At 43.9% G+C, this 15132-nt stretch overlaps 1 protein-coding gene across 1 annotated transcript in view; it reads right to left on the reverse strand.

The window, feature by feature from the left end:
• RABEP1 (rabaptin, RAB GTPase binding effector protein 1) overlaps positions 1–14878 on the reverse strand; it is a 61149-nt gene extending 46271 nt beyond the window's left edge. The window contains exons 1-3 of the mRNA XM_015408043.1: positions 14758–14878; positions 10127–10330; positions 7329–7489 (exon numbers count right to left, since the gene is read on the reverse strand). Of these exons, the coding sequence (XP_015263529.1) occupies positions 7329–7489; positions 10127–10259 (294 nt within the window). The 5' untranslated portion in view covers positions 10260–10330; positions 14758–14878. The remainder of the gene's footprint in view (positions 1–7328; positions 7490–10126; positions 10331–14757) is intronic.
• Between the last annotated feature and the right edge of the window lie 254 nt (positions 14879–15132).

Below are 15132 nucleotides of genomic sequence, written 5' to 3' on the forward strand. Positions count from 1 at the left end.
ACAAAAAAAACCCCTTAAATGTGCTTGACTACAGCCGCACTTAGTGTAAAATTAGAACAATGGCTTAAGTGTAACAGATTCCAAAAGCAAGTATTTTATGTCACCTGCACCCCAGGACTAAAAATATATCACTATTAAACCACATACAGTGTTTGTATAATCAGCTTACATAAAATTTTTATACATACCTCAACGAAATGATTCTATCAACTACAAAGCACTCATTCTCAGGTTGCATTGATAAGGATATGTAAGGCATACAACATTAGACGCAGAAAAAGGAAATCTGGATGTCAGGTCAGCTGAAAAATCTATAACCTTCCCCTAATTAACAAGGGATACTGCCTATTGGTAAGTCCTCCAGCACAAAAGCTCACTGAAATCAACAAGAGCTATCATACTCTTTTACAGACCCTGTTCATTTTGATGATCCAATGCTCCCTCTAAGCTGTGGAGTCTAGTGAGCAAAAATTCTACTTTGTAAGCTATTGGCATTAAAGTTGTGAGCAAGCGATTTAGCTACTGCATAAATTAGTTGACTCTGGAGCCATCCTTCCTGAGCTAAGACAAAAATGTGTGAGCCGGAGGCTAAAAAACTGTGAGCTAGCTCACACTAACACAGCATAGAGGGAACAAGTTCTGCAGGAGAATCAGTCAGCTGATTGAGTCCAGTAGCACATTAAAGATCAACACAACCTTCCGGGACATAAACTTTCGTGACTCAAAGCTGACTTGGTCAGATACTGGGTTTCTGAAAAATGATTTGTGAAAGCTGAACACCCTGAAAAAATTTGCTGGTCTTTAAGTTCCCACGGGACTCAATTTTGGACCACTTTTACAGACTAACATGGCTGCACACATGAAACTTTCTCAGTGGACTGTGCCTCATGGATCACATTTGTCTGCATCCCTCATCACAATCCTTAAAATCACCCAAACATACCACCAAAATGAGGGGGGAGCTCCTCGTATTGCCTCAGGGTAGAGCTGCCTCTGATCCACAGAGACATCTAGAGTTACTTGTTGATGGGTAAACACATCTTCCTGACAAAGGTTGGCTCAGGCTAGCTCAATCTTGTCAGATCTTGGAAGCTAAGCAGGGTCGGCCCTGGTTAGTATCTAGATAGGAAACCACCAAGGAAAGCCGGGGTTGTTACACAGGTGCAGGCAACGGAAAACCACCTTTGAACTTCTCTTGCCTTGAAAACCCTACAGCAGGGGTGTCAAACATGTGGCCCGCGGGCCGGACCAGGCCCTCGGAGGGCCCCAATTGGAGGGCCGCAAGGACTTGGCTGTTTCCTGCTTCATTTTCCAGTTCTGCTGCTGCCACGTCACAGCTTGCTTTATCAGTCTCTCTCAGTCACACAGGAGAGACAGATAGGCAAGCCTCTCCTGTGTGATTAAGAGAGTCTGGTAAAGAACTGGCTGAGGCTTTTCCCCCTCCTCCCCCCCCTGGGGGGGGGGAACAGCCAGAGCTTGCTTCCTGGCCAGGCTGCAGGAGACAAAGGGAAGCCTTTGTTTCCTTCAACTGGCTGAAGCGCCTCCCTGAAGGGAGGGAGGGAGAACTTGCTTTGCTGGGCTCCCTCAATTGCACGGGAGAAATACCAGGCACCTTTAAGACCAACGAAGTTTTGTTCATGGTATGAACTTTTGTGTGCCTTGCTACAGTGTGTGTGTGTTTTGTTGGATTCTTTATGCCAGGGCTCTCCTGGGTGCAACTCAGTTCCCTCCCCCTTTTAACTGTATTCATGCCCTCATGATCCAGTCTTTCTCAGTAAGAAAGCAGAGGAGGTATAACAACAACAAGCCAGTGAAGTGGATTAGGCTGAGAGTGTGTGTGTCCAGACCAAGTTCACCCAGCACATTTCCTTTGTAGAAAGTTGTAGTTATTTCTCTGGGGAAGACGTTTTGTAGACAAACACATAGCCCTCAGTCTGTGTCAGGATGCCTTCTCATGTTCTTAACCACCACATGAAGCAGCTTATGTACAAAAGCTCGCAATGCCCAGCCATTTCATTTCCCCCCCTGAGTCCTAGGGTCCTAGGCTTAGAACACTGAGCATGAGATTTCTGTAATGACTGTCAATAAATCAAAAGTAGGGTTTGCAGCTTACAGATACACACCTGAACAGCATACTCAAGATTGCTGCAGCACAGACATTTTGATGCAATAATTCAGAGCAAGAGGAATCAGTTATCAGAGACCGTTAAATAGACAACATATTGCAAGAGTGCTACTGGTTTAAGCATGTTTAAAGTTTAAAAAATCTTTAATTGTGTTTGTCTGTGTCCTTTATAAAGTTATATCTCTGCTACCTGGTATTACATTTTATGACACACATGGCCCAGCCCAACAAGGTCTCATTTATGTCAGTTCCGGCCCTCATAACAAATGAGTTTGACACCCCTGCCCTATAGGGTCGCCATAAGTCAGCTGCAACTTGATGGCACTTTCCACCACCGACAACCAGACCTTCCACATTTCTGGTGTGAAGTAAGAAGGCTTTGTTTCCAGCTAGTGCCATCATACAATCTACCAAAGGTTTAAAAAAACTGCCACTTGGGGGGCCAGGCTGATGGCCTAGTTAGCTGGTCTTACAAACTTCCAAGGAGAGTGAATCTCTCTCATGTTGTCAAAAAGGTATATGGCCTCTGAACACAGAAGTTACATGTGCATGGCTCTCATGCCTAGCAGCCACAGATAGGGCTACTTTACAAGTAAGCATTTACAGATAAGAAACAGCAAGTACTGGAGCATGTTTGCTGCAATCAGAAGCTTTCAGGTTCAACTCCTGGCACTTCCTATTAAAGGACCTCAGGTGGCATATGTTGGAAAAAGAAGGAATAAATGACACCACAGAATAAGAAAGCAAACAAAATGGACCATCTACTTTTCATTTAGAGTGGATCATCTACTTTTAGTTTAGAGAGGCTTATCAAAGGATGTGGTTAGCATTCCGCCCCTCAGTTAAAGGAGGTGCCCGCTTTGAAGGGCGGTATTTTGTAATCGACACAGAAAACAAGTAGGAGACACAAGCTCATCTAATTAGAAGTGAGCCCTTTTCTGTCTTGAAACTTGAATCTGTAAGCTCATGAAAGGCTGCTTTGCACATATCAAGGATTCTTTACATCACTTTGATCACTTGTGAAAATGCAAAGGCCTTGCATGTTGGTGGCACAGTTCCCACATGTGTGTACTTTCCTCCATCTTTTTCCTGCATTGGCTCTTGAGTCATGGTAGTCATAGCTGTGATGGCGACTTTACCACCTCTTTTTTGTCCTTTTGTTCATGTGTGCACTACAGAAGTATGGATTATTCTATTAAAACGTTAAATAGAGGCAATAGATCACTACAGTTCTTCAGCAATTACTGATCTTTTTAAAAAAAACTCAAAAAACCTTCCAATGGCATGGTGTGTGTGGGGGAAATAGTGGGAAGATGGCACCAACAAAAAGTTGAAGAAGAAGAGAAGGTTTTTATACCCTGCTTTTCTCTACCTTAAGGAGTCTCAAAGCAGCTTACAATTGCCTTCCCTTCCTCTCCCCACAAAAGGCACCTTGTGAGGTAAGGTGGGGCTGAGAGAGTTCTGAGAGATCTGTGACTGGCCCAAAGTAACCCAGCAGGTGGGACCTCTCCAGGGTAGGAAAACGTACAGCATTCATTCTAGATTGTGTGGTAATGCATATGGATGCATTCTTTCCGAAACGGTAGAAGTGACAATCACAGCATGATGCCATGTGAAAAGTCCGTCCCCCTGTCCCCCCCCCCAAAAAAAATTAGTCTAGTTTGGAATCCAAGGCAGACGGGGGGAAACTTGAGTGTGGAAGCAGCTAAAGAGAGGGCAGACACCTGCTCAAGCCATTTTTAAAAACCCTTCTCATTAGGAAGAACTGAGTGACACATTAGTGCTGTATATTTTCCTCGTAACAAAGCCCAGAAGATGGATGCAGACAGGCAAAGCCCCATCGAAAGCCTGCTCCTGGATAAATTCAGAGATCTACCTCTCCCTTACCACACATTTCAAGGAACAAAATGTTTTCCATGAGTGGGAGGTTGGATTTTGTGTCTACTTGCTTGTTTAGGTTCTCAGATTTTTTTAGGTTTTTTTAGTTCAGTGTTATAAAATTCTGTTTTTAATCTTTGCTGCTTTCTTCAACATTCACATCTCTTTCTCATGGGATCATCTGTGATCGGACCATTGGATACTTACCGTGAAGGGTCCTTCTCCTCTGAGGAAAGGAGGACATGGTGGGGTGATTCACACCATCCACTCAGGGAGGCAGGAATCACTTTTTTCCCCTTCTTGTCTCTGCTGTGGGAGTCACCCACCCTTCAGTTCTGGCAACTCTGAAAGCAGTTAAGCTACTCTATACTCCACAATTGGATAAAACAGGTAATGTATAACATTAACATAAGACAAGTAAGAACAGTTAAGTGTAGAACAGTCAAGATTGACTGACTGATTGACGATTACTTGGGAGGGACAAGATGTCCTCCTTTTCTCAAAGTAAGTATCCAGTGGTCCGTTTTCCCTCTGAGTCGGAGGACATCTTGGTGTGACCTCCCACAGCAGTGTCCTCATATCCTGGGTGGGTCATCATCTTCAGAGTCTAGAATATGCTGAAGCGCTCTTCTGTCAAAGGCAGCATTGGCCAAATGGTAGGTGCTTATCTTATAGTGCCTTATAAATGTCGATATGGATAACCACATTGCCGCCTTGCACACTTCTTCCACTGTGGCGTGTCTAGCAAATCCTGTGTTGGTTGCTGCGCTCCTCACTTGAATGAGCTGTGATTGCATGTGGCACATCTAGCTTGTGGAGCTTGTATACAAGCCTTGTTGATGGCAGACTTAGACATTTTATTCCCCATGTTCAAAAGCGAAACAGAAATACAGGGCATCTGTTTTCCTGATGTATTTTGATCTGCATATGAACGCCTTCAGGGCTCTCCTGACATCAAGTGTGTGCCATTTCTTTTCCCTCGGGTGACTGGGGTTCAGACAGAAAGATGGAAGATTGATTTCTTGAGAGCTACGGAAGGTTCAGGGACCTCAACATTTTCTTCTTCCTTGTCAGAGAAGAATTCTCCCTCCTTCCTGCAATCTATGTCGCTCTCTGAAGAATGACTGGGTCCCTGTAGTGGAGTATCTCTCCCTCTTTTCCTGTTGGTTGAATCCTTCTGTGTTGCTTTAGTTGGCCATTTAAAGCCTTCTTTAATCAATGGGGCTCCTCCTGAGCTCCTGTGCCTGGTGGGGGGAGGAGGGAGGGCTGGATAAAGCCTTGTCTGATCTAAGGCTTCCCTGATAGCAGATATTCTCAACCTCTTCCCTCATGGTCTATTGAATTGGTGAGAATAACTCTGGAGGGAAATTAAAAGGCCCATGGGTGAGTATGTTGCCCTTCTGTTGGCCCCCCACGATCGTTTGCCAGCTCTGTGGAGACTTGAATTGGAGATTCCTGATCGTTCTTGCTGGTTCCCACACCCAACTGGCTTCTGGAGGCAATGGGATCGTCTTCACAGTCTCCTTTGGCGTGATCAAAATGGCCACCGCTCATAACCAGCAGATTTGAGTGGGCCGAGTACTCAGGAGCTGTTTTCTGAAGGCAGTGCTTTTTCGGCTCCTGTTCGGGCGTCTGATCCATCGCAGCCAAGGCAGCCCTGTTAGGATCAGTGCCTGCCAGATCCAAGGACTCTCCTACTTCTCCCATGAGCAGAGCCTCCAACTCTGCTCCAGAGAGGAAGCCGTTGCTATCCTCCCAATGATTCATAGCTTCAGTGGCGAAAAGACGCACTATGCAAGCCGACGATTCAAACTGGTTTGCCGCTCCTTTAAGGAGCTGTCTTTACTGAAGTAAGGAGTCAAGTAAGGAAAGGAGAGCCAGTAGGAAGTAAAATCCAGTAAAAGCAATGGAAAAAATTAAGAGTTAATCAGAGAAGTGAAATAGAAAGTAGAAGTAGGACAGCCTGCTCTCTAACTGCTCTCCCTGATTAGAGATGTGAAGGCCCGGGAAAAAACCGGAAAAATTCGGGGGAAAAACAGGTTTTTTCCGGTTTTTTCCTGAAGCCTTTTTGTTTTTTTCTGAAAAATTGAAAAAATAAAAGAAAAGAAAAAAATTGATTATGGAACGTTTTATTTTAACGTGATGAATAAAATATTTTAAGACAAGGTGTTCAAATATTTTCCAAATCATTTTTTAAAAATATATATATGGTATCAGATTGATCTAATTTCTGTGCACTGAGGACAAGCAAGTCCTAGGTTACAAACTGAACTCTCCAATGCAAGAACAAGATGCATTTCTTTCTTTAGGAGGTGCGACTGTCAGAAGAAAATAAAAAAGTTTCAGTTTTGTTTTTGCATGTGGGTGGGTATTCTGTTTGTAATAATTGTTTGGATACACTATATTTTTAATATGCTAGTTGTGATAATTTCATGCCAAGTAAAAATGTCCATAGTCATATTTTATGTTCCTAAAGTAACAGAATGACTTTCAATCTAGAAAAGACAAAAGAAATGCTAATGTAGCATTTTTTCAATTTTTCCGAAAATTTCCATTTTTTTCTGAAAAAAATGGGGGGGAAACGGGGTTTTTTCTGAGCTTCAAAATTTCCGGAAATTTTACATCTCTATCCCTGATGGGTCAGGAAAAGATCTGAAAGGCGGGTGACTCCCACAGCAGAGACAGGAAGGAGGAAAAAGTTGTTCCGGCCTCCCTGAGTGGATGGTGGAAATCACCCACCAAGATGTCCTCCACCTCAGAGGAAGTCTCAGCTCTCGTCCACCCAGCGGTTCGAAAGCATCATAAATGCAAGTAGATAAAGTGGGTACCTGCCCTAGGTGGCAGGGGGCACCCCTCCTCCTTGTGAGGTAAAGGGCTCGGCAGCGGCGGCGGCAACGATGGCGGCGGAGCAGTTCCTGGCGACCCGGTGGAGCAACATCGGAGGCGGAGCCCGGAGAAAGTGGAGCCTTGGATAGCGTGGTGACGTGCGGTGCAGCGCGGCAGAGCCACCTGTGGACAGTAGCCAGAACTGCAGCCAACACAGAGCCACGCGCCAAGATGAGACCTGCCGGAAGAAGCTGCTCGGGGAAGATCGGCTCCAGAAAGGGCACCAGGATGCCAATATCTGAAGCCGCGGAAGGAAGCCGGATGACAACTAGCCCGGGGTGCTGGTAGGCAGTCACCACCCTGTAGAGGTATAAATAAACAAACAAACAAACAAATTTTGTAGTATTATAAATGCTGTCACCAGCTTTGAGGACTCCAGTAAAAAAAACAACTGAATACAAACCCCTTTTTTTAAATTTAGAATATATTTCGGGCCTACCTTCTTCATTTCATTTTCAAGATTTTCCTCTTCCTGACCTTCTGAAAGCCGTCTCCTCAGCTCCACTATTTCTCTTTCCATGTTCTCCCGGTACTGGTTCCACTGAGCTCGCTCTTTCTCCAGCCTGTGATGAAACTGGCGTTCATAGTCACGGACAGTTTCTGTTTAATTACAATGATAAATAAGTTGCAAATCACTCTTTCATCCCCCAGCCACTTCAGTAGGCAACAAGCTCATTAAAAAGCTACCAGGTGTCTCGGGTTGAGGTCTTAGGGACACAGCAGAGGAGATGTAAAAGAACCACGATTAGGAATTCCTGGGTTTTGCTCTGTTTTTGTTTTGTTTTCGAAAAGCTTATTAATAGCCCCAAGTGGTTGTTTTGAAGATTGGAGAAAGGTCACTAGGAGAGAGGATTACATCTTGTCTATTCCCACAACTCTTTTGTAATTTAAAACATTACTTTGAAACTTCACTTATCCTTGTAAGGAGAGGAAGGGCACGTACAAGCTCTGTGCCAGGAGTTCCTTCCGTGTTTCAGCTTATTTGGCCCTAAAACACACTTAGGTGAACCAGAAACTCTGGGAATCAGTGGAACAAGATTCCAAGCAGGGATGCCAGACTTCACGTGGAATCCAGGGATCTCCTAGAATTACAGCTCATCTCCATTTTCTCCTGGAGGAAATGGATGCTTTGGAGGGTGGATGTGGCATTGTACCCCACTGAGGCCCCTGTCCTCCCCCAGGCTCCACCCCCAGATCGTCAGGAGTTTCCCAGTCTGGATCTGGCAATCCTACCCCTCACCCACACCCATCCTGCCCGTGTCCAAGGCGGACCTGGCAACCCTATTCCCAAGTCAATGTGCAGGATTCAAGTTATCCAGCTATGCTATGGTAAGTTTAACCCACAACTGTTCCCCTAGCTTGAGGCAGTATAGCTAAACAAATAATGAATTATCAAAGCAAGATGTTAGTTTAAAACAGCTCCATGCCAACAAATGTACCATAATGGCCACTGCTGTGTGACATAAGTAAAAACCTCTGAAGAATGTTTTATATATACTGTACTCTGATTTCTTCAAAATGCTTAAGGCCAAAATGTCTACACATCTGTCACTTATGCAACTAAGGCTGTCGTGTGATTAAAGAAATATTAGTCAATTAACTGAATCGATTTTAACTGATTCTATTAAGCAGCAGCTGGACAAACACTTATCAGGGGTGCTCTAGGCTGATCCTGCACTGAACAGGGGGTTGGACTAGATGGCCTGTATGGCCCCTTCCAGCTCTGTGATTCTGTTGCACATGAATAAAAGTATCTTTGAAGGTGGAAAAACACATTTTTCATTTCCTATTGTATTTATTTCATTTTTACCCCCCTTTCCCTTACAAGGAGCTCAGGGCGGCATGCATATTTCTCTCCCCTCCTCCATTTTACCCTTGCAACAATCCTGTGAAACAAGTTAGTTGAGAGAACGTGACTGGCCCAAGATCACCCCGTGAGTTTCATGGCAAGTGAGGCTCTGGACCTGAATCTTCTGGGTTCTTGTCCAGCACTTAACCCCTGCATCTTATTAACTCTCACTGTTTTGAGGGTATGTGCACATCAGAGCAGACGTTGTCTTACAAGAAACATTCCCTTCCATGCAATGGTAAAAGGGGAATCTCTAAAATAGTACCTGCCATCTGAATTTTTATCAATTTTTATATTGAAAGTCCTTTTAAAAACTTCTTTGTCCAATTAATGGGAAGCGGCACATCTTTGTGTTTGATCAATCAAGCCGATCAGTCAGCTGCAGGTCCCAGCACCAAATAATCCACCCTTATGGCACGAATGCCAATGAAAGTCATGGCAATGACGACAACTTAATCTATCCCACTCTACATTCTGAGACAGACACCTAGCATAGTGATAGGGTAACAGGCAGTCCCACAATATTTTGCAGATGAGCTTTTCCATAGTCCAGTAAGAATCTAATTTCTTCTACTCACAAAACAGCCAACTGTTATCCCTTGTTACAAGTATTTCATCAGAAGACGTTTCTCTCTATGTTTCCCATATGGAAGTTTCTTTCTTTTGCCACGTACACGTATTTCAGATCACTGAGTGTGCTTGCCTGTCTCTTGCTTCAGTTGGTCTCTCTCTCGCTCTCTCTCTCTCACACACACACACATATGCACGCACACACGCACAATCCATTACAGAGAGGAAATTAACAGAGATCACAACAACTTGGTCCCAAAGATCACACACAAGTGTGCAGAAGGTGGGCCCGCTTCCTTTCTTATGCTCATAGCAGTAAATGAAAGACAATGCCTTTCACTTGAAAAGTAGCATTTCAAATCCAAGCCACAAAGTCTGCAGAAATATTCCACTGCTTAAGAGGCAGAGATACAAATGCTGCCCCCAGAACAGCACTCAAGAATTACATAATACTCTGGAAAGCTCCTCAGTGCCAAAGTGGTGATGAATACTGACTTGGCCCCTTCTCCAAATTCCCTTCCTTCTGACACTGGTCCCAAAAGACTGCTGAAGGAGAAAGAAATGTTAAAGTAAAATACAGTTTGGGATTGAAAATAAAAAGAAAGATCTGCTGAAAAACTACCTCAAGTACCATGCAAGGCGAACCCTCCGACTTTACTTAACATACTGCCTCCATTCACCTACTGTCTTACAAAAACTGTATGAAGCATGTGGTTTAGGAGCAGCTAACCACAGATTAACCAACTACGGCATCACTAAACATAGAACTTTGTGTGTGTGTGCGTGCAGCAGTTAGCCCACTTCCTTCACAGCCCTACCTTTCATTATAGCCTGCAGCGAAGCAACCTCTTCCTGCCATTGCTTCTTCACCTCATCGATAGCTTCCTGCTTTGTGTTTTCAGACACTGTCGCGATGGCTTTAATGTTCTCCATTTCAGCCTGGGCATCCATAAGCTGTGTCCGCAGTTGCTCAAGGTCATCCTGGGTTGCCTGCAAAGTTGCATTTTGCCTTTTCAGATCCTCTGAAATAAAATAAAATACAAAGTGTGTCCACTTAATAGCATGGCACGTAATGGCCAGGTGGTAATGCAGGAGAGATCGGTGAAACAGAACCCTAAACAGCCTGTATGATTGGTTCCCAATCCCAGTTCGACGGAGATCCTGACAACGAGCGTGCTCTCTGCACTGAGTTTACTGCTTTATTTAACCAACAGAATCACTGGCACTTCAGTTATGCCTCTACCACACAAAAGGCAATAAAATTCACTTTGGGCCTCAGTGGTGCTCCAGATTCTGAAATAATTTTTTCTAAAATTGTACTTTCGCATCACTGCCACACAGCTTAATCTCCTCCTAAACTACAGAAAAGGAGCTGCGGTGGCTCAAGTGGTTAAGACGCTGAACTGCAGGCTGTGGAAGGTCGGTAGTTCAGCTGTTGGAGACCCGAGTGTGCCGCATGACGGAGTGAGCTCCCGTCTCTAGTTCCAGCTCCTGCCAACCTAGCAGTTCAAAAGCAAGAAATTGCAAGTAGATAAATAGGTACCACTTCGGTGGGAAGGTAACAGCGTTCCGTACGCCTTAGTGTTTAGTCATGCCGGCCACATGACCACGGAAACGTCTTCGGACAGTGCTAGCTCTTTGGCTTTGAAACGGAGATGAGCACCGCAACCCTAGAGTCGGATTCGACTGGCTTTCGAGCAAGGGAACCTTTACCTTTTAAACTACAGAAACAGACACAATGAAGGCTTTGAGCCAAGAGTGCTCAAAGAACTTTCTAGGGAGCTTGCAAAGCCTTTGTCCGTCACCTTCCAGACCTCTTGGGAGGATGAGACATGCCACAACACTGGAGGAGGGCAGATGTTATCCCAATTTTCAAAAAAGGGAGGAGGGCTGACCCGGGAAAGTAGAGGCCAGTCAGTCTGACCTCTGTCCCAGGAAAGATACTGGAGCAGATTTTATTTTATTGATTTTTTTTTTATTAAACATAGATAAATTCACATAAAACATTAAACAGAGAGCTTGACATAAGATACAATTTGTTGCAATACATAAAACCCGCTATACAGTCCGGTATATAATCAATTCAACCTTACAAAAACAGTTTAATAAAACACATAGTCTATACTTTTTCGGTATCTTGAAACTTTGGGACTGATTGGAATTTATATACTCAAAAAATACAAACCATTCTTCAGTAAATCCGGTAACAAAGTTGTGTTTGTCATTTAAGGCTAATTGCATAGAGATTTTATATGAGATTATATTATCCCATACTTTAGACTTCCATTGCGTTAGTGTCGGAATTGTAATAGTTTTCCAATTAAGAGCAATTAATATTTTTGCCGACATTAATAAAACTGATATCAGAGGTCGATTCAGGGGGATGGCGGGGATCGCAGTTCCCTCAGGTGAGGTGCGGGGGGCGGGGCACACGACGAAGCCCCGCCCCTGCTTCCGGCTGCCCCGCTTCTGGCCCTCATTCAGCCAGGAGGAGTAAGGAGAAGAGGGAGGGTAAGTTGCTTCCTCCCCGCCTCTCCCCACCCCTGCCTGCCTGGGGCCAGGGAGGGCCTTGGCGGGGCTTCCTCGCACTCCCGCCGGCCTTGCAGGTCCACCGCTGGGCCCCTGATGTCAGGGGGTGTGGCATATGCTAATATTTTTTATTTATTTATTTATTTTGGAATTTATATCCCGCCCTACCCATATGGCCCAGGGCGGCAAACAAGCGGCAACGCCGGAAATAAAACATAGATCACATTAAAACCTCAATAAATACAAACTAAAATGGTGCTCTACAGTTCATTTTAAAAGTTCAAGATGGTCGAGTTCCCCTAGCTCTTTTTCTACGAAACGACCCCTGATTGATATTATCTCTTCAGTTTGATTACTGAGATGTAATTCTGGCCAGTAATGAAGAAAAACGGAAGCTGGAGTAAATGGGATCTCATATCCTGTAATATTTTTTATTTCTTTTAGAACTTTAGTCCAAAAAACTACCAATTTCAAACATGAAAACCAACAATGTAACAATGTACCATTTCCCCCACATTGTTTCCAACAGAGTGGTGTATATTTAAATTTGCTTTTAAAAAGGCTAACGGGGGTTAAATACCACCTAGCATAGAGTTTATATTACAGTAGTTTCAAATTGACTGATCTACTATGGAGTATACTGTTTGACCATATCTTTTTCCATTGCTCATCTGTAAAGGTAGAAGCACAATCCTTATGCCAACTTTCCTGTATGGCCTTTGATTTCGTCCAAATAGTGTTTAATAATTGTGAGTAACTGGAGCAGATTTTAAAGGGATCAATATGTGAGCATCTAAAGGACTTGGTGATCCGGAGAAGTCAGCATGGATTTGTCCCCAACAGGTCCTGCCAGACCAACCTCATTTCCTTCTTTGATTGACTGACAAGTTTACTGGATCGAGGGATTGCTGTTGATGTTGTTTACCTGGATTTCAGTAAAGCTTTTGACAGGGTTCCCCATAATGTTCTGATGGGTAAACTAGAGGACTATGGACTGGACTCTAGGATAGTTTGGTGGACAGGGAATTGATTGGAGAACCACACTCAAAGAGTAGTTGTCAATGGCATTTCATCTGAATGGAGGGAGGTGTCCAGTGGGGTGCCACAGGACTTGGTTCTGGACCCGGTACTTTTCAATATTTTTATAAATGATCTGGATTAGGGTGTGAAGGGGCTACTCATTAAATTTGCAGATGACACCAAATTGGGAGGAGCAGCAAACACACAAGTAGATATAGAATTCAACGAGATCTGAACACACTGGAAAAGTGGGCAACAATGAACAAGATGCAATTTAACAAGGGTAAGTGCCAAGTTCTACATCTGGGTAACAAAAATGAGGAACACATATACTGGATGGGGGGAATACTTCTGAGTAGCAGTGTGTGTGAACAAGATCTTGGGGTACAGGTGGACCATAAGTTAAATATGAGCAGCCAGTGTGAAGCAGCGACAAAAAAGACTAATGCGATCTTGGGGTGTATCAACAGAGGCATAACATCCAAAGCACAAGATGTCATAGTCCCACTGTACACTGCATTGGTCAGGCGGCACCTTAAGTATTGTGTGCAGTTCTGGAGGCCTCACTTCAAAAAGACTGTGGACAGAATAGAGCAGGTGCAGAGGACAGTGATGAGGATGATCAGAGGCCTGGAGAACAAGCCCTATGAGGAAAGGCTGAGGGACTTGGGAACGTTTAGCTTGGAGAAGAGGCGGCTGAGGGGGGTCATGAGTGCTCTCTTTAAGAATTTAAAGGGCTTTCACTTAAAGGAGGGCAGGGAGCTGTTCCTGTTGTCAGCAGAGGACAGGACTTGCAATCATGGGTTTAAATTAAGGGTGGGAAGGTCCCAGCTGAATATCAGGAAAACCTTTTTTACAGTAAGAGTGGTTCAACAGTGGAATCAGCTACATAGGGAGGTGGTGAGCTCCCCCTCACTGGCAGTCTTTAAGCAGCGGCTGTGCAAACATTTGTCAGGGATTCTCCAGGCTGATCCTGCATTGAACAGGGGGTTGGACTAGATGGCCTGTATGGCCCCTTCCAACTCTGTGATTCTATGATTCTTCCTTGAACTTCTGATAGTTCAGAGAAGGTAAAGCACAAAATAATATAAAAACAGAGAAAAGCACACATTTTGATCATCATTAGAACAATTATCTCCATTAATATGGTGCTTCAGATGGCTTCAAGAATTACGAAGGCCCATTTCAAGAATCTATTTAAGCAGCATCTTCTCTAATCTGTTCAGGATTTCAATGTCTAGGCCGTCCTCACTGCTGCAGCTCAGAGCTTGTACAGCCTTAATCTCTCCTGATGTGGTTCATAACTGGTTTGGGTTTTACTGATTAAGGCATCAGAGTTTGGGTCTGGTCTCACACCTTTTAAAAGCCAGATTTTCATTACAAGCAAAGTGTTCTTCAACTGCGTTCCCACGGGCTTTGATAATGCAGTTTGCACAAAAAACAAGGCAGGCATTCCCAGGTCGTCATGGTTTTTTTAAGAATCCAAATAAATGGGACCATTCACTCACAGTTGAGACTTTGGGATAACAACATTGTTTCCAGACATCAGTCGTCGCTTCCAGAGGTGTTCTCCAAACTCGTGCATTAAAAGGCCAAGCTAAACATAGCTGTGTATGTAACCAGATAAATCAGTCTAATTGGCAGGTGTTCGGTTTTGTGACACATACACAGACCACGAGCATTGAACGTTATCCCCATTTTAAGTTACTGTGGTCTATGTTATTTCACACTCAAACAGCGACTCATTTTGGACCCTGAGGTTTGAAAAGCTTTCATGACACACAATGCAAGAAACCGTATTTGGTATAAAAAACTTCCTGTCACCCAGTTAACATTCTGACACATTAGGGCTCACATTAAGAACCAACAATGACATCATTCCAGATAACCTAAAGCTTACCTTCCTTCGCCAGGTACAGCTCTTTAAATTTCGCCCTCTTTTGATTAAATTCTTGCTCAAGTTGCTGTTTTGTGCGCAGAAATTCAGCATTAATCTTTTCCAATTCTGCTACCCTTTGAAGGAGTGCTAAAATGAGCAAACAAGATAGAAAAGAAGCATGACACTGACCGTCAAGAGACTTGCATATCTTCATAAAGACATTCAAGGCAAGTGTCCTTGGTCTCTGAGCCTGACAGGAAACACAACAGCTTTCCAGAAGGCTCAACAATATAGGTTTTGCAAGAAAAGAGGTACCAACTTGTTACACAGTTATCGAGTAACAATTAGTCTTGCTGACCAGATGGACTACCCACTACAATCTCATTTCTCTGTCTG

The sequence above is a fragment of the Gekko japonicus genome, unplaced genomic scaffold, assembly GCF_001447785.1.
Source record: "Gekko japonicus isolate JY-2015 unplaced genomic scaffold, Gekko_japonicus_V1.1 scaffold1, whole genome shotgun sequence".
NCBI lineage: Eukaryota > Metazoa > Chordata > Lepidosauria > Squamata > Gekkonidae > Gekko > Gekko japonicus.